Here is a 23,187-nt window from a genome sequence, read left to right as displayed (position 1 = left end):
TGGGGCTGCCATCTGCTGAGGAATCATCTTTCAGGTTGACTCTTGACCCCTGGGGCCTAGTATAGTGGAAGGACCGGGAGGGTGACAAGCAGCACACCATGACAACTGATATGATTATGCCCTTATATAGTGATGATTTTATTTCTATGCAATATATTCTTAAGAGAGGGATTCCTGGGCTGAAAGATTTATGTCTCCTTTAAAATTTTAATAGACAATGGCATTAAAGATATAAAGATATTGCCAGATTAGAGAAACTGATAGGGTGAGATTAGTGAGATCCAGGTCAAAGAAATCTTATGAACAGCTAGGGAGAACAGTAATCAATGATGCTATTAAGTAAGATGTAGAACATGGGAGCAACATGGTTTTGGTTAAGTTTAAGGTGCCTACAGGGCATACAATAGACAGAATGTAGTTCTGGATCTTGATAACAGATTGGAGGTTATCAGCCTAGGGATGGCAGTTGAAGCACAGAGGTACATATCACCACGTGGGGACATCACACAGAATGCGACAAGAGGTAGAGAAGGAAATTCTAGAGAACATCACCGCTTATGAGAAAGAGCAAAGAAGGAGTGAGAGGTCAGCGTAAGGTAGAGAAATAAAAATGTAGCTGAGGAATTTAAAAGAGGCTAAAACTATATACAATAGCGAAGACATGGAAACAACCTAAATGTCCGTTGACAGAGGACTGGATAATGAAGCTGTGGTATATTTATACAATGGAATACTACTCAGCCATAAAAAAGAATAAAATAATGCTATTTGCAGCAACATGGATGGACCTGGAGATCGTCATTCTAAGTAAGCCAGAAAGAGAAAGAAAAATACCAGCAGGGTCCACGAAACAGATTACAACATAAATCAGGAATCATGTCAGTCTTAGGGTAGATAACTAACCACTAAAGGTCCAGAGATAATTTTAAAAACTAGAATTCATTTGGGACTGTGTACACCTCTACAAACATTTCCCACCTGAATGTATCTTGGAAAGTAGGAACTATAATATTGTAGCATTCACAATCGTTAACATTCATTGGTAAATAACTGAACATAGTCCCATCTGGGGCAATTAAAACTTTTCCTAAACACCAGGAACTCTGGAGACCAAAAAGGAAAACGGAATAATTATTCACCTAAATCAGTGTCTATGTCACTTATCAGCTTGATTAGGTACCTCTGTGATCCAAACAGTAATTTCAAGAACAAGAAAATCTTCTGTGCCTCTGTCTCCCTGGGCCGGGATTTCATGGGCAAGTCTGGTACGGTTCTATCCTTCATCCAAGGCGGTTCTTCCTGAGAAGATGGTTTTAAGGATGCGCTTTACATGATCGTGAAATGCTTTCTGGCACAGAGAAGCAGAGAGAGGTTCAGAGGAGAAAACAAGAACAAAGAAAGATGGTTTCAGCTTTAGGAGAGAATAACCTAAAATAGGGCCTCTCAGACTTCAATGTGCATACACATCATGTGGGGATTTTGCGAAGATGGGGATCCTGATTCAATTCCTGTAGCTTAGGACCTGAGATCATGGATTTTAACAAATCCCCAAATGATGTTAGTGACGCTGCACATTGAGTCACAAGGACACAGGGATATTTGGGAAGTGGGAAAGACAGCACAGAGAAACCTAGCTGGCTTGAGCAGAGGGAAGACAGGGCAGGGAGGGCACTGGAACAGAACAAGGACGTGGGCAGGATGGAAGGCATTTTACTGCGACAGAGAGCCCAGCAGGAATCAGGAGAAATGTGGGAGAGTTAGACACGTGAGGAGTGGTTAGTGAGTTTGTGATACTCAGGACAGTTTGAAGGCATGCATGAAAAGACATTGAAGGCAAAAAATAGTACATGCGTCTTCCTGAACCTTCCTTTCACGTTTCTCTGTGTAGTCTCTGTGACTAGACTAGACCTGTGCAAGAGATGAAGGCAAAGGAGGACTCAAGGGTATTTTAGCAACAGGCTAAGGGTAAACGGACAATCCCTCATTTGCACTATCTCCATCCCTCAGGACAGGAGAAGGAGCGCAGATGCAAATGTCACGCATTCTGTAGAATTTGGAAACCTGTTCAGAGAACAGCTGTTCAGTGTTAGGAAGCTTCTTTGTTTTAAACTGATTTGGGAAATCCGGAAAAGGCTCCTGCAACCTTGGGAATGCAAGTGGCCAAAGGAATTGTGCCCTGTTCTAATACAGCTTTAATAGATTGCAAGTAAGAAGATACGAAGAGTTTATTGAAGAGCCAGAGAGAAAAGTAGATCCTTTGCTGGCAGGTTGAGAAAATGTTAAACCAGATGTCTGAGCAGCGCCCTGCATAATCTCTGGGTAAACATAAGAGTGTAGGGATGGCTCTGGGTGCAGCCCAACAGCAAAAGAAAAATGGTATGATTTTTCAGAGATAAAGCCTTGGTGGACCCCAGAACAGGCAATTCCAAGGCATGTGTCCCCTTTGCCCCTCCCTGGGAGAAGCGTGGGTGGAGACAGGAAGCACTGCATGGGAGCCTCCGGTGGAAACACACAGAACCCGGTGGTTTGCACAGCCCAAGCGGCAGCACTGGCAGTAGTGTATTAAGTCGTGCTCAGTGGCCTTGGTGAGAGAAGCAGTCTTGGCTCAGAGGATGACCAGAGATAGAGTTTTGAGATCACTGCCATTCTATCATCGTCCAGTTTTACTGAAGTGTTAGAAGAATAAGCTTCCCACATGGAAGTCAGTTCATGATTCGATTATAACAGAACGCAAATGAAAGTTCAATTTCCTGAAAAAAAAATTATGGAAACAAATATATGTACGTATATGCTTGACTGGGACATTGTGCTGTACACCAGAAACGGATACATTGTAACTGGCTGTACTTCAATTTTTTAAAAAAACTGAAAAAAAAGAAAGAAAATACAATTTCCTGAAATGTTCTGAGTCACACTAGAGCTACAATATGTTTGTCTGTTTTAAAGTGGGAGAGAGAGTCTATCACCAAATTAGTTTGGAAAATATTGTTTGTTATATACGGTCCAGGAGAATCTGAAACAGCCTTCAGTTAAGAAACCTGTTTAACTTTGTGTAACGCTGCATGTCTGAAATCAGTATCACCCTAAGATACTTATTTCACGTACACATATTAACACATTGCTGGAATTAATATTCTGAGGAACACCCTGGTAAACCTTAATGTGGAAATCGTAATTGATTTTAACAATAGATACCTTCTCTGTAGGAAATCCCGTGGGCAGGGTCAGCCCTAGGCAACTGTGTCATTAGAAAAGTACTTCCTCAGCCCACAGCCTCTTCCTCCTGCTCCTCTTCAACTAATTTGCTTTAGAAAAACTCTCCAATGTTCTTTACCATTAGACTTATTTTTAATTCTGGAGTCAAATGTTTTATACTTTGCTAAAAGAATTTGAGACACTAGGGAGGGTGTGAACATTAATTTAGGGTTCCTAAAATCTATAGATAGACAGATGATTACTTTCTCTGTTTCATCTGAGACCTGACTTTTTGGTGAGTCAAAGTCTGCATATCAATGGAAACACAGATCCAGTGCCACCGGGTAAAATAACCTGGGCTTCCTGTTTTCATGGGTAGAGGAACTGGGGATAAGCTGGGATCCTGCCTGTCTAATTTGACTCTGTCTTTTCATCTCCACAGATTTCTCAGAGGAAAATGGGTTTAAGAAATCAATCCACAGAGACGGAGTTTCTTCTTTCAGGATTAACTGACCAACCAGAGCTTCAGCTGCCTCTCTTCTGCCTCTTCTTGGGGATTTATGTAGTCACCGTGGTGGGAAACCTGGGTATGATCTCAATAATTGGGCTGAGTTCTCAACTCCACACGCCTATGTACTATTTCCTCAGTAGTTTGTCTTTTTTAGATTTCTGCTACTCCTCTGTCATTACCCCCAAAATGCTGGCAGGGTTTTTATGCAGAGATCAAGTTATCTCCTACTCTGGATGCATGACTCAGCTGTTCTTTTTCTGTATTTGTGCCATTTCTGAGTGCTACATGCTGGCAGCAATGGCCTATGATCGCTATGTCGCCATCTGCAGCCCCCTGCTCTACAATGTCATCATGTCCCCCAAGGTGTGTTCCCTGCTGGTGGCTGCTGTCTTCTCGGTAGGTTTTACTGATGCTCTGATTCATGGAGGTTGTATATTAAGGTTGACTTTCTGTGAATCAAACATCATTCAGCATTATTTCTGTGACATCGTTCCTCTTATTAAACTCTCCTGTTCCAGCACTTACATCGATGAGCTTTTGATTTTTGTCATTGGAGGATTTAACATGGTGGCCACCAGCTTGATAATCATCATTTCATACGCTTTTATCCTTGCCAGCATCCTCCGCATCCACTCTAAAGAGGGCCGGTCCAAAGCCTTCAGCACCTGCAGCTCCCACTTGACAGCTGTCCTCATATTTTATGGGTCTCTCATGTCCATGTATCTCAAACCTGCTTCCAGCAGTTCACTCGCCCAGGAGAAGGTGTCCTCACTGTTTTACACCAACGTGATTCCCATGTTGAATCCCCTGATTTACAGTCTGAGGAACAAGGAAGTGAAAAATGCACTGATGAAACTCTTAAGAAGAAAAATATCTTCAAAATGAATATGTTATTTTTAAGATTTATTTTATGTATTCATAATCATATGTGTGTATGTTTGTATGCCCTGAGTCTTTAAAAATAATTAGAAGTGAGGTAAAATTATTTATGTATAATTCTGAATATATATATTTATTTGATATTACACATATTACATAAATAACAAATACTTTAAACGTAAAGTTTAACATCATTCCTGGGATCGAACATCAATTTTTAACTTTCCTGAATCTAAGGTTCCAGAATCTAAGCAAAAAGAAAACAAAGTCATGATATCCTGTAGAGTCATACCAGAAATAAAAACACACGAAATTCTTTTGGTATGACAAAGTCTTTCCTCTTATTTCTCACTCAAAAGAGATTTCTCTAATAGAAATTTGCATGGGAAATATTGAACAGTGTTCAATATTTGCAACAACTTTATAATAAATGTTTTTAGATTTATTAAATAATAATATAAATTATTACTATTAAAGAATTTTAATTTTAATAATTGGCTTATTAAAGGCCAATGTTACATCAAATTTCAATTCGATGAAGAAAATCCAGTGAAAGGCTAAGCTAGTACCGTCCCAGTGTTTGGTCTCAGGTGAGTGAGCAAAGGCTAAGACTTGGAATTCCTAGATTAGGAGATGATACTTTTACAGTCTTACCTAATATCTTGCTTTTTCCTGGTAACTAGTATATGCACAGTATTTTACAACTTTCTGTTTATTTCTTCTGAGTTGGTATTTTTGTCTAGGCTGTAAACTAGAAGCCTTTAATTACCTCTCAGGTGCCCATTATTTGGTGAATAAATAAACAGTCATATATCTATGCAATCTATCTAACAGGTGATCCTCAGTAGTACAAAAGAAGAAACTACTGATGCCTAAAACACTGGATTAATTTTAAAGCATCAGATTAAGTGAAAAAAATCAAAAGACTGTATGCTGTAAGACTGCATTCTATAATATTATAGAAAAGTCAAATTACTATGACAGGAAACATATCAGTGGCTGTCAGGGGCTGAGATAGGGAGGGGGTGTATGTACTTGCAAAAGAACACGCAATTGTTTAAGGTAATGTAAACATTTTAAACCATTCTTGTAATAGTAATGATGGCTACATGACTGTATGCATCTGTCAAAACTCAATAAATCATACACTTTAAAATGTGTGCAAATCATAAAATCATACCTCAATAAAATGTTTTTAATATGTACACAGATATATATCTATGTAAATAGTCTCATTTGCAAAAGCATCTTAAAGCTTATTCATAACATTAGGAACACTTTAAAACTTGTTTTCCAAGTTTCTAGTTCATTGAGGCTTCATCTGATCTCTAAGTTTTTCTTTAAATAAATAAAATAAGCACCCAAGAGAGTCTCCCAGGAGACCTTAACTTTCTGTGATTAGTTTTTTCAGTTCCAACATCCTGTGACGGCAATAATAATAATGAAACTTTTTTTAATGCCAGAATCCCAAGAGCCACTCTAAACCAAACCTCTAAAGGTGAATTAAAAAAAAATCATTAAATATCACAATTCATCCAGTTGTAATCACTTTAATAATCATAAGGTAATATTATATCCTGTAGAAAGTAAATAGGTGGATATATCTAAAATCAAATCACAATATGAACTGATGAATGAACAGGAGTGACTAAACAAAATGAAGAAAGTTTAGAGAGACAGTTCAGTGAATGCAAATACGAATTTTTCTAACAATCAGGACCATTAAAGTAGAATGAGACACGTCAAGAAATAGTGATTTTCGCATCACCCGACAGCAGAGACAGTGCAGAATATTTTAGCACCAGACTGTCTAATATCCCTTTACTTCTCTTCCAGTCTGACGGTCTATGGTTTTGAATATATCCAAGCTTCCGGATGGACTCACAGAAGATAGAGAAATTAAGTGAATAGACTGGAAGTTACATCCCTATAAGTAAGAAAAAAAAAATGATCTGAGATTTGGAAAGATTTCGGTCAGAAAGTCTTTCAGTCTTGGCGCCAGAGATTCTAAACTAGAAGTAAGAGGACCTGCTCTTAATTCATTATGTCTGATTTCCTGAGTCATCACCACGCTCACGATTCTGCTTTTTTGGCAAAAATGTGACCCTGAATATGTATAAAATCAAAGATTAATTGAAAACATAACACTTGGACTTAATCTTAGCGTTAAGTCAAGATTTAGACTTATTCTGTAGGAATAAGAAAAAGAACTAGGAAAAGGACAGAAAGGAAGAGGTTATAAAAGGACAAGTTTTCATTTAAATGAAGTAGATGAAACATTTCAGCAAAAACTGAAAAACCAGTTGATGTGGTTTCGAGAAAGGGAATATGTGTCTTACGGGGAAGAGTCTAAGACTGAGAGAGATTTAAATGGAATTCAAAATTGAAGCAATAGAAGAATTTAAAGAATAATGGATGGAAGCCAGTGGGAAGAAAATAGCCAACATTCGAGGTTCTTAACATATTTGAATGAAGAAAATACCAACTTTTCTACAGTCAGTATGATGCATGATGTAAGTATGTTTTATTATATAGTTATCCATATCTATATTTTAAACAGTCTGAGGCTTACTACATTTGTTTACATGTATATTTGGTCAATCAAAGTCCAATTACTACTTTGCCAAGAAACTACTCATGGGAGATCTTAAATGTGATAGCTTTATCATAACTATATAAATTCACGTTTTTAATGAACCTCAGTTGCAACGGAACTTTTTGACATTTTATTGACAGCAGCACAGATCTCCCCATCTACACCATATATTAATCCTATTCTGTTCATCCTTTCCCCCAACCCTATATTCCTAAACATTTATTGAACATAAAGTACATATAAATTGCTGTGGTAGCTCCTGTCTTAGGACCTTGAATAAGGCACTATGGCTACCCTCATTTTAGAGATGAGGAGAAAAAGACACAGGTCACTCAAGGATCTTACTGAACATCACAAAGCTCTTGGTGGCCAAACAAGAAATAAAACATAGGTTCTTCAATTCCAAGACCTCCCATGCTCTTTCCATTACCCACATTTTCCTGTCTAAATCTAGATTCTTGAAATGTGTAAATTTTATGCAGATTGTAAGGATCCACAGAATTGGTAATGAGGAAAATGATCAAACAAGAAAGCCTTGTATTGGCAAGGTTACAATTAAATTGTTATACACAGACCGTCACAGTCCAGAACCTTTCCTCCTGGACATGAGGGGATCCTGAGGGCCCACAGATCATCTAGAAAAGGCTGACACAAAGTCACATTTTTTCACTATCATGAACTTGAGAGACTCCACAGAGGCGAGTGATACTACGTCTTCAGTTCTTTCAGAGATGTTTCTTTGACCAAAATACAACAATAAAAAGTTCTCAATGCCATGTTTCCCGTAGTTATATAATCCTGAGACAACCATGGCCAACTGCAACTCTATTCATGTTCAACCATCCCAGACTTTCGTTCTTAAAAAATGGCACAGTGCTTTTTAAAGTTATCAAACTGTTCAAGTTTTACAGTACCAGAGTGGATTCAAGCTCTCATCAGGGCCATCAAAGACTATGCAGGCAAGAAGGAAAGTGGAAGACTTTACGGAGGTGGTGGAACAATTAACTGGATAAACGGAAGAAACAACAGAGCAGATGAGAGGCAGCTCCAGGGAACCCACATTGCTCTGTTAAGATACCTATCAATCCCCAGTGTTGTCAACAACGAAGGTGGGGAAGGGTAAAGAAAAGGGGAGGTGAAAGCATTTCTGCTTCTCTACAAAGTGTGCTCTATTCGATCATTATACTTGTCCTCAACAACAGTCTTACTTGTTCACCCAGACACAATGATGCTGTACTTGCAGTGGTAAACAGTTGGGAAGCTCATTATCTGGGTGCGGAAGCACTGGGTGAGGAGGGGATATTAGAAGATTTGTGGTGGAAACAGTTCTTACTGGTGCAAAGACCCTATTTGAATAGGCGAGACCCTTTGGGGACCTTTGATTATTTTAAAGAAAATGAAACAAACTGCCTTGTAACAACTTGGAAGATTATGAGAAGAAATGGAATAACGCACCTTGCAATTGTAAACTGCACTCTTTCAGCCTAGATTTTTGCCTTCTTGTAATCCTCCCTTTCTCTAAATCCTGAAAGATCAGATCTGTTATGTATATTGGTGTTTGGGTCTTTTCCGTGCCCAGCATTAATACTGCAGTAATCAGTTATCTAGAACTACACAGATCTCCCACTAACAACCAGAGAAAAGGTGACAGACACCAGGAAGGTACAGATTATGATAACTCTGTACTTGGTACAAGAAAATGCAGACTACTAAGCTTACCACTGCTTAATCTTGGGCAGCTGCACCCCCATGGTTAAGGGGGAGCCCACCAATTCTGATTTATTTATTTAGTAAAATGTGAGTACTGTTTATGAATGGGGGCACAGAGAGGGTACCTGCCATCATGGAAAACAAGAGACATATTTAGACTGGAAAGGAACGTGTAGATGAACAATACTTTTTTGTAGATGTAGAAACTGGGGCTAAGGATTTAAAAGAAACTAAAAAGAACTCTACTACTAAAGTCAACAGCAAGTCAAGTTATTCAAATCCAATTCCTTTCAAAAATTACTCTTTGAGGGACAGAAATAATTATAAATTTGTAAAGGAGTTTACCTACCTAGAAATGTCAAATAATTCTAAGAAACCAATATTTCTTTACCTAAAACAGAGAAGGTAAAGACAAAAGTTACTATTAAAATAATAAGGATAATTTGATTTGTAGGATAAATGAGTATTGACAGGAAATAAAGAGGCAAATACAGGACCACAAAAAGTCACAGCCAACTTTTCAGATGGATATTTGTTCAGGAAAATTTTCTTTAAGGCAAAAACAGCAGCTAGGAGTTATCCCAGACAGAGCCTGGGGAAAATGACCTCCTGTAAGACAAACCAGGTCGGACTCCAAGCCTAGAAAGAACCCAGCTCAGGGTTCATAAGTTTTTTGTTTTAAATTGAAGCTAAAGGATTGGTTACAAAATAATACACCACATAACAGTAGGTCGACTGTATTCTGTACATATGCAATAGACCTTCAGCAAAATTGAGCGGTACCCAAAGACTAAGCAGTGTGCTTCAGCCACGATCTATCTGCATCCTTTCTTCAACTATTAAAAACATGATCTTCAAACGGCTGAAAAGAATATAAGGTATAAACGTCTTATATGACAGAACCTAAAAGAAAAGAAAGTTTCTTCTGGATGCTGCCATAGATAAAACATTGCAAAAAAGAAAAAAGAAACAAATGCATCATTTTCCCAAAAGCATTTTTCAAAATACATGAAAAGATATAAAACATATTAAAATATTCTTCAAATCTAAAATATTTTTCAAAATATAAAAAATCGGTTTCGCAAATTATCATTGACTTACTTCTATAACAGTGTAGATATTTTTTAAATTGTACCAATATAAAAATTTTTTTAAAGAAAACCTATGAGTGTTAAAGCAGTTTTAGAATTTGCGTAGCAGGTGTTCCGGCCCGCACCGGAGAGCCCCTACCCCGTCGTTCTCAACGAGAATCAGTTTGGTTGGGGCGGGATGGCCCCCGCCTACCAGGCTGCTTAGGTGCTCCGGGGAGGTTAGAGTGCGGAGGCTGGGACGCCACCGGGAGGCTTCGGGCTTCGCGGATGCCGCGTCCCCTCCGCCCCCACCCGCCTGGAGAGCCTTTCTAGGAGGTCGCTTGCTTCTCCGGAGCGTCTCCCTGGCGGCCCTGCACGGGCATCTCTTGTCCTATGGCGTCCGCCTCGGCCCATGCCGCTGCCCTGGGCGCCAAACAGGCCAAGGGTGAGAAGCCTCCTAGTGACCAGGTGGGCTTCCTGCCGGAGGAGGGTGCGGGCGGAAGGGCCGAGGCGAGAGATGTGGCTGCATTCGCCGGCAAATGGGGGCGCGCGGTACCAGCCTCCCTCTCCTAAGAGGGTTCCTTGCCCCCAGAGTGAGGGAATCGGGGGCCGAGTTCATCGGGTTACTGCGGATTCAGTCCACTAATTCCCTGCCCTCTGCCCTGCGCTCTCGGCTGGGCATGCCGGCAGACCGTGCTCCAGTGCCTACCCAGGACCCCTCCCTAGGATGCATCTGGCGCACCGGTCCTGGCCGAGGTGAGCCAGGTGTTCTCAGACCAGGCTCAGGACAATGCTTGCACCGACTTGGGCAAGATGCTGCAACTCGTGTCCGCGAGGATTCAGCAGAAGGTAATCAAAGTCTATGGTTTCAGCTGTGACAGGGAAGGTGTCCTTAAGCTTACCCGCTTGGTCAAGTCTTACAAAGCAAAGGATTCCAAGACTGCCAGCCTGTCGGACAAGCTGAAGGCACTGTTCATCCTGCCCCTGCCCCTGCTGCCCCACGGGCAGCTGTTTTGGGTGGCAGCATGGCCACCTCCTGAGTTGGCCTCCCGTGACACTGCCTGGGAAGGGAGGACCTTGATGTTCTGGAGGATAATAAATGTGCCTGTGACTTAAAAATAAACAAATAAGTAAATAAATATTTTTTAAAAAATAAAAACTATGGAATCTCATGGAGAATTCAATTACTATTACATCAAAATAACTTCTATCCAACTAGACATTACTTTAAAGCTCAACACATAATACCAGTAACAAAAGTAGACAGCAGAAATAAATTCAGGTTCTTTTTCATTTGACTGTCCAGTTTTCATTGTCTCTGCTCTTTGATTTAGACAATGCCTGAAAAGTCTGAATAACTTTGAGAAAAGTAACAACTTGTATTACTATTCCCTTTCTCCATTTTAAAAATTGACTGGATTCTCAGCTAGGTCTCTCTTCTTAGATACAAAACTTGGCTGGGAAAACAGGCTCAGGAAGAGTGAAACAGAAAAGGGAAGAAGCACTGTATGAAAGAGAATAAAGTCATAAAGACTAGAATTTGGGAATAGGGACATACCTTCATTCAATGAAGAGTTTCAAATATGAGCATCCTGAGCTTAGAGAAGTCATGTCATTTATCCAAGGTTCTACCTTTATTAGGGTCAGAGGCAGGATGCAAACAAACCACTCTTCACTGAAACTTTCTTGTACTGCATCTTATCAATGACATTGACAGTTAAAAACTTATTAAAGCTGATTCTCATCTTCATATTTTCTTATTTTTTCAGAGACACGCTGTCCACCTTGGATTGCACTCAATGGATGTGCAAAATCAGACCACAGTGACTGAGTTTATCCTGACTGCCTTCCCTGCTCGCCACAAGCTTCAGATTTTCCTCTTCGTGCTCCTCTTCTTCACTTACATGCTTACTCTCACAGGAAATGGCGTCATCATTTCCCTCATATGGGCTGATAATCGCCTCCAAACTCCAATGTACTTCTTCCTCAGTAACTTATCATTTTTGGATATTTTATTCACTAGCTCAGTTACCCCAAAGCTATTAGGCTGTCTCCTAGCTGACAGGAAGACCATCTCTCTCCCAGGCTGCATCACCCAAACATACTTCTTTTTCTTCCTGGGGACAGTGGAGTTTATCCTCCTGGTGGTGATGTCCTTTGACCGCTACGTGGCCATCTGTAACCCCCTGCGCTACACCATCATCATGAACAGCAGGGTCTGTCTCCTGCTGCTTCTGGGCTGCTGGGTGGGAGCCTTTTTTTCAGTGCTCTGCCCAGTTATTGTGCTGTCCAGGTTGCCTTTCTGCTCTAAGGAGATTCATCACTTCTTCTGTGACATTGCCCCTCTGCTACAGGCGGCCTGCATAGACACTCACCTCCTCGAGATGATAAGCTTCCTCTTATCTTCCCTCATCCTCCTGACCTCGCTGGTGTTCACCACCGTGTCCTACACCTACATCATTTCTGCTATCCTGCGCATCCCCTCTGCCCAAGGACGTCAGAAAGCCTTTTCCACCTGCGCCTCTCACATCACCATCGTCTCCATTGCCTACGGGAGCAACATCTTCATGTATGTGAGGCCCAGCCAGACTCACTCCCTGGAATTTGACAAAGTGACAGCAGTCCTCACCATAATGGGGACCCCTCTTCTGAACCCATTCATTTATAGTCTAAGGAATGAAAAAGTAAAGGAAGTTCTGAGAGATGAAGTGAACAAAATTATGTCCTTATTTCACAGAAAACCTTGAAGGTTTATTTCCCAGGAAACCTTGAAAGTCTGTTTGCTAAGAATGGCATCTTCAGCTCTTGCACACCATGTGGAGAAAGGCATGCTTGAAGACCATAAAATCAAAGGTGTGTGGGAAGAGATGAAAAGGCTTTGAGCCACATCAGATGCAAAGAATTATAGGCAAGGTCCAGAGGAGGCAATTCAGCCATAAAGAAAATAACATGCTCTGGATTATACTACTGGACCATCTCACATAGAGAGTAGGATGGATTAAAGTCCTGAACTGAAGTCAGAAAACCTAAATTTTAAGCCTGGCTATCACTTTTTTTAATCAGGTGGCAGCCTATCTGAAGCTTAGCTTCTGATCTGTAAAGTGGGGAATATAGTTCATCCTTTTCTTTTTCCCTTTTTTAGTTAAAGTCGGATTATCAAAAATAGTCTAAGTCATGCAAACACATCTAATTCAAAGTGAACACTGTTTACTGGTGTTTTCAGGATTTGCAAGATGATTCAAATCATCTCTGACAGCTAAATACTGTAGATAATAATAATGGATAAGTAACAAAAACAGGAAGAGAAGTAATATAACCCTAGTTTGTACATGTACTTAAATATGTACATATGTCATTTAATAATTATTAATTATTAACTCTTAATAATTATGAGCTGATATTATGATCTCCTTTTTATAAATGAGAAAACTGAAGTTCACAGAGGTTAAGCATCTTGCCCCAAACTACACAACTAGTTTTGAATATATGTATACAGATATATGTGAACTCCAGTCTATGTTAGCAGTTCACTGTATCATGAAATGGGAAGCAAGTTAAGCAGGGGAAACATGGAGACATAAAATTAACATGGAACTTACCTACTTTTTCTGAGACAAGAGCATCCCTGCCAGTTCTAATTATATGGAAAACCTGCAGATCAGGGACTATCAGGAAGAATGAGAGTAGATTCTAAGAAGCAACTGGTTTGAAAGGAAAACCAATTATTCAGAGACAGTAATTGACAATGAGTCTAGACTAATTGTCTGTAGCAACTGGACAATGTGACCATCGTCTACAGAAGAATTAGTATCCTAGGATTCACCAGCTGAGGGTAAATAAAAGCAGAAAAGGAATCAAGTTAGCTTAAGTAAAATGGGTATTTATTATAACAATAATCAAGAATACCACACGAAACCCCATGAGATAATAAACAGTAAGACCTGCTAAGGGACTAGAATCAGGAACTAGAAATCCTTAAAAATCCATGGGCTGGCACTCTCTTCCCTCTATATCTGGATCTCTAAATCTGTAAGTCATTTGATGTTTGTATTGTTTTTTTCCCAAATATCTTGTGGTCGGCTGAATGAACACCCCCAAAGATATCCAGGACCTAATCCCCGATACCTGTGAATCTAAGTAACATATAAAGTATATATGATAGGGAGATTTTGCAGATGTGATTAAAGATTTAGAGAGGGAGGGAGAGAGATTTTCCTAGATTACCCAGGCTGGATCTAATTGTATCCCAAGTGTCATATCAGAGAGGTAGAGGGAGATTTTACCACACAGAAGAAGGTAACGTGATTTGATGGAAGCAGAGATTTGACGATGCTATGCTGCTGGCTTTGAAGATGGAAGAAGGAGCCAAAAGCCAAGGAATGCACATCCAAAAGCTGGAAAAAGCATAGAAATGGGTTCTTTCTCCCCTAGAGCCAACGGCATGGCCCAGATGACACACAGATTTAGACCCAGTGAAACTGACTTTGGATTTCTCTCCTCCAGAACTGTAACAGAATACGTTGGTGTTGTTTGGAGCTAACAAGTTTGTGGTAATTTGCTATAGCAGTCACAGTGAACAAATACATACCTGAGTAATGTTTCTCTCTCTCTGCACACTATTTTTTCCACTTCTGTGTGCACATGGAAGATAATGGCTGCTTCAGTCCTTCACAAATATTTGTATATTTCAATCACAGGTATAGTCAATATATGTGCAAGTATATATATTGAATATACTTAAATATATTGAGATACATATATAATTTACATGGGTATATATTTTAAATTATCTGAGTTCTAAATCCAAATTCCTGGAAGGAGGATCTGATTGCTCCAATTAGTTACATAGTCTTACCAAATGAAAAGAAAGTTAAGGAACTCCAATTGCAAATCCATCAACAGTCCATCCCAAACAGGTGTTTCAGGAACAAAGCTATCATATTTTAGGAAACATGCTAAGCATTGCTACTTCTTCTTTCAAGCACTAATCCTCGGGAAGTCGATGACCTTTAACCACAGGCACAGCTAACTAAAATGCTGAGCACTTACCATGTGCCAGATAACCTGCTTTGAAAGCTTCCATGGCTCATTTTATGTCAGTTTTAGATAATCCTACAGTGAGAATAACATCCCCATTTTATGGATAAGTTAACTGAGGAGTTGAGAGAATAAATCACTGTCGCAAAGTCACTCAGCTAGTAAGTGGAGTCAAACCAAGAACTATCTGACTTCAAAACCCATGCTCTTAATTCCTACACAATACTGGTTCCCTTTGTTGTAAAACCTGCAGTAAAAATATTTGTGGTGAGTGTCTCCCACAGAAAAAGATTATCAAGTCAAATGAGTGGAGGAGGAGGGCTGTAGAGAGCATCCCACTCAAACATTTCTCTTTGTACATGAGGCAACTGAGGCCCAGATGAGGTAGGATTTTCAAAATCTAGGGAGATTAAAAAAAAAAAAATCTAGGGAGATTATGGTGAAAAAAGAATAGGAAAATGAATATATGTATGTTCAAATGAAGTATTATGCTGTACCAGAAGTTAACACATTGTAAAATGACTATACTTCAATTTAAAAAATATATATATACAGACAAGAATTAATTAAATTTAAAAAAGGAAAATAAGAAAAAATAAAGAGATCAGTTAAGGGAAACAAATCTAGGGAGTAAGAGAGTCAAAACCGGAACCAGCCATCCTGTTTGCCAATTTAATATTATTTGCCGCATGGCATCTAGCCTCCCAGTTCAGTCCACACTTACCAAACACTTATTAAATGTTTGGAGACCGTTCTATAAATATAACACAAAATATAACTGATTATAACAAATCCCATACAATGAGTCATAAGATTGTTTGTGGAGCTGGGAGAGGGAAAATTCAGGAAAACACTAATACAAATTTTTGTCGAAGTCCATGCACTTGTTATAAAATAGCACCCTTGGCTTGCAGATGACAACATTCGCTCTGAAGCCCAGACCACCCTCTCATATTTTTCCCCATTAGATGAGGCTCTTTAAAAATTAAGTATCATATTGTAAATGGTTAAGAACAGGGGATTTGTTTTAGGTTTTGGGGGCTAGGGTACTTAAGTCATGAGCATGGGGGAGAAAAAAAGTTTACATGGCAATTATTATTTAAAGGCAATCAGGAAATGTCATTCTATACAATGTATCTGTATTTCCATTTATTATTTCTTACATATTTTCATTTTAGAGGTGTTCATTCCACTGCAAGGACCTGTATATTCTCAATCAACCTCTCTCTCCCCTTCTTCTCCCTCTTCTTTTGGCTTTCTTTCTCTCTTTGTAGAAATACATATATTTTATATTTTCACACAGAAAAATATATTTTTAAATATTACTTATATTTTCAGGCAGAAAGGTTGATAAGGAGAAAATGGGGTCATCTATAGACTGGAGGGCTGAATGAGGCCATGGAGAGAATGTACAGGAACCAAGAACAGTGAATGGGGACAGTAGGGTCCAACATTGATACCTGGGGGTTTGGGATTTCAGAGATTGAGTAATTCTATGTAATAGCAAAATCTAGTTATAAAAAAGGAGTTAATGATGTAAGAGGACTGCAGGTGATATTCATTGATCGTAAGGTTAAGAAATTCAAATTCTAGCATCTTTTATGAGCTATTTACATAGATATGACGGTTTCTCAGAATAACAGACATTCTTAGGATGAAACAGACCACGAACCACAGAAAAAGTCTTTACTAACTGTGTCCCCAATGACTTCATGTTTTCAAATTCAATTTAAAAAGCTCCCCCATCCTTGTCTTATTTGAAGGCCCTATGCCAGTTGCTTACTTCTTTCTTGAAACTCATTAGGCAATAAACGACAGAAACAAAGAAAATTACAAGATTGTGTAATATGAGCTTTGGAGAAATTTTATCCAAAGCCAGAAGAAAGTGGACATTGGGAGCAAAATAACACTGCTCCCAACGGCAAATATGAAAGAGCCTGTCCCTCCAGCCCTGCAGCCCTCACCCTCGGGTACAGGGAAAGGAGGATGCACAAGCTCACTCGAAAGAGACTCAGCATCCTCAAATAAAAGTCAGATTGATGTTAAGATAAAAAGTACAGCATTTTTAGTTCAGAGAAGAAGGTTTTTTTTAAATTCTTACCAACAAGGGGAGGGTATAGCTCAGTGGTAGAGTGCATGCTCAGCATGCATGAGGTCCTGGGTTCAATCCCCAGTACCTCCATTAAAATAAATAATTTTTTTAAATTCTTATTGAAAAAAATCTACATATCAGAGAATACAGTGAAAGTGTATGGCAACCTTTGTGACTGTGAGAGAGAAGAGGATGGAATAACAGTTGAACAGGGCTGAGTTCAGTATGAAGGCTTGTCTTTTTGAACAAAAACAGGACAGGGATGAGAAAAGTGGGTTTTACTATGACTATATTTTTATCTGAATTTTTAAGAAAATCTATGCCAATATAGACAGAGGCACTACATGGTATCTGAAACTCTAGAATATTCATGGAGAATATTTCCTACTGTATCAATAACTTAAGAAGGATGAAAAATTTTTTGTTTTTAGCTTCTTCGTAGATTTTTAAAAAGTATTATTTTTCCTTTAAATGGATAAAGCAAAATACCTGAGGAAATCCCCAAGGAGCCCCTAACAGGTCTATTTGGCACCTTCTAAAACTTTGTAATTGTGATTAGGAAGTTCAGAACCAACATTCTTTTATAACAATATTTTTAATTAACTTCTTTTGACCCATATCCCCAAGAGCTGTTCTCCTCTAAATCTCTAAGGCAAATTAGTCCATGAAAAGTATAGTTCATCCACTTAGGGAAAAAAAATGAATATGAGAAAGGAAGCTTTATTTTATAAAGAAATGGAAAGGATTAACTTTTTTCTTTTTTATTTCAAGTCACCTTTAATCTGATGATTTAGAGGATTCAAGACCACTGGGTAAAAGCTCCAATGGAAAGATTAATATTCTAGTAACCATGAAGGTGAATGAGCTACCAAAAACTGAACTGAGTTCCCTTCGCTGACCATCACTTGCGAGGATGATGAAAGGATTCTGCAGCAGCCACGGCTGGATGAGTAGCCATAGCTGTATGGGATTCTACATCTAAAACATCTCAGTTACTAAATAATTTAAATGGTTGAGAATTAACCAGAGAGAAACTATATAGCCTTCCTGCATGGGGGAAAATACCTGAGAATCAAGAATCAGTGATAATCTGGCATAAATTTCCTAAGCAACATCCGAGATCTACTGTAATACTGCTATGACTGACTTATTCCTGCAACTTTGTCAGGCCACTTAACACAACTACCACGCACTCTATCTGCAAAAACCAGACTCTAGAATCTGTGTGGTGCTGAACTCATTGGGATGTCAGAGAGGATTTCTAGATCATGGAGGTGTTTTTAAGGGATGTTATGGTGGAAAAGGTTAGTATTTTGTCCATAAGGTCAGTACATGAACGTGTATTTGGAAATTACAAAGACAGAGTTTTCCATTCCAGGTAAGAGCTTTTCATTTAGCCAGTGCGAAAGCAAGATAGTCATTTCCCAAGCACTGAAATTAGCCAAGCAATGGCTGGGTGGCCACATGGTGACATTGGGGTCAAATGGTTCAGTGAGCTCATAAGGTTTACTTTATCGTTAAGGGAGATTTCTATGAGCTAGAAATAAAAATAGAACTGGCAAAAAAAAAAAAAATTCGAAGTGAAGTGTTTAGAATTAATTCACGCACACATAATAATCGAAGTTTGAGCCTTTTCCTGTGTCTGCACGTTAAAAACATTTTGGGAGATTTTCCATCATCTATACAACTGCTGAGATGTAAGTATACCTTTTCACGTATGTTTTATTTATTAATATATCATTTTGTTAAGTTAATTTCTCTGTGTATAGTCTCTCTGATTTCTCAATATTCTTAGTGGAGTCAGATGCCAATCTGGGGAATTCAGATAAATATGCATTAAAAATATTCCTCAGTTACAAATTAAACTTTTCATAATTTATTGTTATTTATTTAGATAAGAAGCAATTAGCTCTAATTGTTCATCTCCTAGAAGTTCATCTCAGTCCTTTTTGAATGGAGCCATACTTTTCAGCAAGAATCTATTAAATACTGTCACACATATGTTTTAATTTAAACCTCACAGCAGCTCATTTCGAAAGTTACGATTATCTTCGTTTCTCAGATGAAGACACTATGACTCAGCTGAAAAACTGAATCTAAAATAACAAAGATAAAAGTGAGAAAAAACTGGGACTGGAACCCAGTTTTTCTAATTTCTCACATTAATCTAATTAATGCTTGAATCTTAAAACGTGGGGTGTCATTTGCCTGTTGAACCACCTCTTGGAAATAGTAATACACAATACACTCAAAAACGACAGCAGAATGCCTCATGCAGACAGTTCATACGAGAGTTCAGGCGCAATTGTACTTGTGTACGTAGCTATGATTGGCCACTTCTGCACAGTAACTTACAGTCATTTGGGAGATTGATTACTAGGGAATAAAAGAAGCTAGAATCTCTGAGGTGGGGAAGCATATTGAAAAGCAACTGGGAGCAGGACTCTGAGACACTGAATGGACCTTATAAAGGTGTAATCCACATTCTAATTTTTCAGACAAGAAAATGGAAGCTCAGAACATAAAAAAAGACTTTTTCTAAAAAGCACAGCTGCTTAATCTTTGGAAGCATCAGCTATCCAGTCCTGAGGTATGATACGGAGCTATTTATTAGCTCAGAAAAAGAGCCCACAAAAGCAATCTGGAGTGATTTTTAGATTATCAGCTGCTCTAGCAAGGTAAAATTGAGTAAGATCAAGTGTTTCTTGGATTTTTCTATTATGATAGAAACAGTGAGAACAAATATCGTATTATAAATAAGAGTATTCTGAGAAATAATAAGATTAACTGCACGAAGACTTATGCACAATAATATTTATTTGATTATTATTTATATAAGCAAGAAATGTTGATCCACTAAGCAGCTGGCTAAATATATCATAGTCCAATCCATAGAGTCAAGCTGTATGACCTTTAATGATTCTTTTTTTTAAAACATTTTTTATTGAGTTATAGTCATTTTACAGTGTTGTGTCAAATTCCACTGTAGAGCACAATTTTTCAGTTATACATGAACATACATATATGCATTGTCACATTTTTTTTCGCTGTGAGCTACCACAAGATCTTGTATATATTTCCCTGTGCTATACAGTATAATCTTGTTTATCTATTCTACATATGCCTGTCAGTATCTACAAATTTTGAACTCCCAGTCTGTCCCTTCTCACCCGACCTTTAATGATTCTGTAAAGGAAAATCTGGGAGGTGTTAGATGTGTCTGTTACCCTGACTGTGACAATGATACCCTGGCTGTTTGCATATGCCCAAATTCATCAAATTGTACACATTAAATACGTGCATTTCTTTGGATATCAATTATACTCCGAAAAAGCTGTTTTTAATAAAATGATAGTGTAGATTTCTACACAATGGAAAGATGATGATTATTACAAGAGAAAAGAAAAATAAGGAAAAACTAATTAATAAATATTGTTAGTAATTTATTTTAGATACATATATATGTAATCAGAACTTTGAAAGAGCCTGGAAATATATACATCAAAATGTTGTCACTGTATCTCTAACAGGTTTAACTACAGATAATTAATTTTTTGCATTTGCATCTTCTAATATATTTGAAAAATGTGTTTTTGTAATAGGAAAAGCTTCAAATAAAAAATGAGATAAGAAGGCAAATTTTTTTTGTCTTGGAGAAGGGGCCGGAGGGGAGATGGGAAAAGGGAAGTAAGGGGACCAGCTGTAGATTATTCTCTAAGGAGGGGCTCAGGTCAGAGCTCAAGAGTGGACTGTTTTTAACCTGAAATGGGGAAATCTGTGCAGAAGAACCACTTCTCAGATAATAGGAGAAAGTACAAACTGGATGATCTTGATGTGCAGTTTTATGATTTCAGCTGATCAAGTAAATGGGGTAAGTTGAATTGCCTCTGCTTTACCTTGAGTGTATAATTTGTACCTCTGATTTTATCACATGGTATAATGTCCTCTTAAATAATCAGTCAGATATATGGTACATGTATTACACACTGCACAGAACATGCAAGGAGTAGGTTTTGGACACAGAGCATCACCTAATAACAAGACACCCATGATTCCCTTTTGATGTTTCAGCTAAATTGATCAGTAGGGCCACAAGCCATTGTTCCTTTTAGCCATTCCTGGTCTGTTTCCTCAGATCTATATCTGCTAGGAAAAGATTCTAGAAACTGGGAGACTCTGGAGATCACCAAATACTGGAAAAAAGAAATCAACCTTTACCTCTTACTAATGGCAGGTCACTAATGTCAATCGCCAAAGTGACAGAAAATTTGTTATAGAAAAGGATAGAAAGGATTTGAAAGGATTTCCCTTTCAGTGACTCTAAACTTCCGAGTAAGAGTAAGGAGTTCTAATTAAAGCGTGTCAGTGCTTTAGCACACTTTCAGCTGGGAAAATGAAGCTGGACAAGTTGAAAAGAACAGAAGTTTCATTGATTGAGAAGAAAGCTTAGAGGTTTTGTATTTTTTTAATTCAGTCTTATCTCTTCATTTTACAGAAACATTTTTGTCTAAATGATATTTTGACTTTCCTAAGTTTGCACCGTAATGACCTTCAGATCAAGGAATATATCCTAGGAGTTATTTCCCAATATTAGGTGCTCTCCATAATACATGTTCTACAGATGTTTATAAAATCACCTTCTAGGCTGATTTCCTTCTTGTTTCTTCAGGGAGGCCCGCTGTCCGCACGTAAGAGTGGCCATGGGAAACTGGAGCATGGTGACTGAATTCACCCTCACTGCCCTCCCAGCCCTCCTGGAGCTCCGAATAGCCCTCTTCGTGGTTCTCTTGCTGACTTACACACAAACAGCAGTGGGAAACATTATCATCATCTCCCTCATATGGACTGATAATCGCTTCCAAACCCCAATGTACTTCTTCCTCAGTAATCTGTCCTTTCTGGACATTTTGTACACAACTGTTGTTACCCCGAAGTTGCTAGCCTGCCTCCTAGGAGAGAAGAAAAACATATCCTTTGCTGGCTGCATCACGCAAACGTATTTCTACTTCTTTCTGGGGACAGTGGAATTTATCCTCCTAGCGGTGATGTCCTTTGACCGCTACGTGGCCATCTGTAACCCCCTGCGCTACATCGTCATCATGAACAGCAAGGTCTGTCTCCAGCTGGTTCTGGGCTGCTGGGTGGGGGCCTTCCTCTCTGTGTTGGTACCAACTGTAGTAGTGACAAGGCTACCCTACTGTAGCAAAGAAATTAATCATTTTTTCTGTGATATTGCCCCACTTCTACAAGTGGCCTGTAGAGATACTCGCCTCATTGAGAGGATAAACTTTCTCCTGTCTGCCCTTGTCATCCTGAGCTCGCTGGCATTCACCACCTGGTCCTACACCTACATCATTTCTACCATCCTGCGCATCCCCTCGGCCCAAGGACGTCAGAAAGCTTTTTCCACCTGCGCCTCTCACATCACCGTCGTCTCCATTGCCTACGGGAGCAACATCTTTGTGTATGTGAGACCCAATCAGAACCAGTCACTGGACTTTGACAAGGTAGCTGCTGTCCTCATTACCGTAGTGACCCCCCTGCTGAACCCTTTTATTTATAGCTTGAGGAATGAAAAGGTGAAAGAAGTGTTGAGAGAGGCAACGAACAGAATCATGTTCCTGATACTAAGGAAAACCTGACGTTAGCATTTAGTACATCAGGCAACGTTTCTTACCTTCAGCACATTCATTCTGCATAAACACTGTGCCACGCTGGTTTGTCGGAAACCAGAGACTAGGTCAGCAGGATGAGAAATGCCCATACCAAACTGAAATGAAATTCTGCTTACGTCTGAAAAAAAAAAAACTAACCCATGAACCGTCTGGTATATTCACAGCTTAGAATTATGAAACGTTACCTGACAGGAATTCAGAGGTCTTCATATCTAGTTTTGGCTAAATCAGTTTATTTTCCAGGTGACTTTGACCATTTCAGAACGTAGCCTCCATGTCCCCATCTCTGAATGAAATAAAGTTATCACTACTTGTATTGAGACACGTAAGTTAGAGAATTTTAACTTCTTGAGAGGCACTCGAACAGTTCAAGAGACTCAGTATTCCCCTCTGTGAGCCAGATCAAGTAAATATGATGTGAG

General features: G+C 38.9%; 4 protein-coding genes and 1 non-coding gene across 5 annotated transcripts; all 5 read left to right on the top strand.

Moving 5' to 3' along the window:
- The first annotated feature begins 3,625 nt into the window (after positions 1-3,625).
- Positions 3,626-4,591, top strand: LOC105094495 (olfactory receptor 8D4). The gene has a single exon (XM_010986534.3). The coding sequence runs from the start codon at positions 3,653-3,655 to the stop codon at positions 4,589-4,591; it is 939 nt and encodes a 312-aa protein (XP_010984836.3). The 5' UTR covers positions 3,626-3,652.
- Positions 4,592-10,057: 5,466 nt separating this feature from the next.
- On the top strand, positions 10,058-10,119 carry LOC116150271 (U7 small nuclear RNA). Its single transcript, XR_004133987.1, has one exon. It is a non-coding gene; the product is annotated as a U7 small nuclear RNA (small nuclear RNA).
- A 235-nt stretch (positions 10,120-10,354) lies between these two features.
- On the top strand, positions 10,355-11,077 carry LOC105094527 (protein C10). Its single transcript, XM_010986578.2, has 2 exons — positions 10,355-10,406; positions 10,704-11,077. Exons 1-2 carry the CDS (start codon positions 10,355-10,357, stop codon positions 11,075-11,077), a joined length of 426 nt encoding a protein of 141 aa, XP_010984880.2.
- A 683-nt stretch (positions 11,078-11,760) lies between these two features.
- On the top strand, positions 11,761-12,712 carry LOC105094528 (olfactory receptor 6M1-like). Its single transcript, XM_010986579.3, has one exon. The coding sequence runs from the start codon at positions 11,761-11,763 to the stop codon at positions 12,706-12,708; it is 948 nt and encodes a 315-aa protein (XP_010984881.2). The 3' UTR covers positions 12,709-12,712.
- A 9,078-nt stretch (positions 12,713-21,790) lies between these two features.
- On the top strand, positions 21,791-22,732 carry LOC105094496 (olfactory receptor 6M1). The gene has a single exon (XM_010986535.3). The coding sequence runs from the start codon at positions 21,791-21,793 to the stop codon at positions 22,730-22,732; it is 942 nt and encodes a 313-aa protein (XP_010984837.2).
- Positions 22,733-23,187: the final 455 nt, after the last annotated feature.

The sequence above is a fragment of the Camelus dromedarius genome, chromosome 34 (genome assembly GCF_036321535.1).
Source record: "Camelus dromedarius isolate mCamDro1 chromosome 34, mCamDro1.pat, whole genome shotgun sequence".
NCBI lineage: Eukaryota > Metazoa > Chordata > Mammalia > Artiodactyla > Camelidae > Camelus > Camelus dromedarius.
Note: the sequence above shows the minus strand (reverse complement) of the source record. Positions and strands in the feature narration are given on the sequence as shown.

Bases quoted from the DNA above. Each gene is read 5' to 3' on its own strand.
- LOC105094527 (XM_010986578.2), top strand. From the start codon at position 10,355: ATGGCGTCCGCCTCGGCCCATGCCGCTGCCCTGGGCGCCAAACAGGCC. The intron at 10,407-10,703 runs GTGAGAAGCCTC...CATCTGGCGCAC, and splicing joins GGGCGCCAAACAGGCCAAGG to CGGTCCTGGCCGAGGTGAGC.
- LOC105094495 (XM_010986534.3), top strand. From the start codon at position 3,653: ATGGGTTTAAGAAATCAATCCACAGAGACGGAGTTTCTTCTTTCAGGA.
- LOC105094528 (XM_010986579.3), top strand. From the start codon at position 11,761: ATGGATGTGCAAAATCAGACCACAGTGACTGAGTTTATCCTGACTGCC.
- LOC105094496 (XM_010986535.3), top strand. From the start codon at position 21,791: ATGGGAAACTGGAGCATGGTGACTGAATTCACCCTCACTGCCCTCCCA.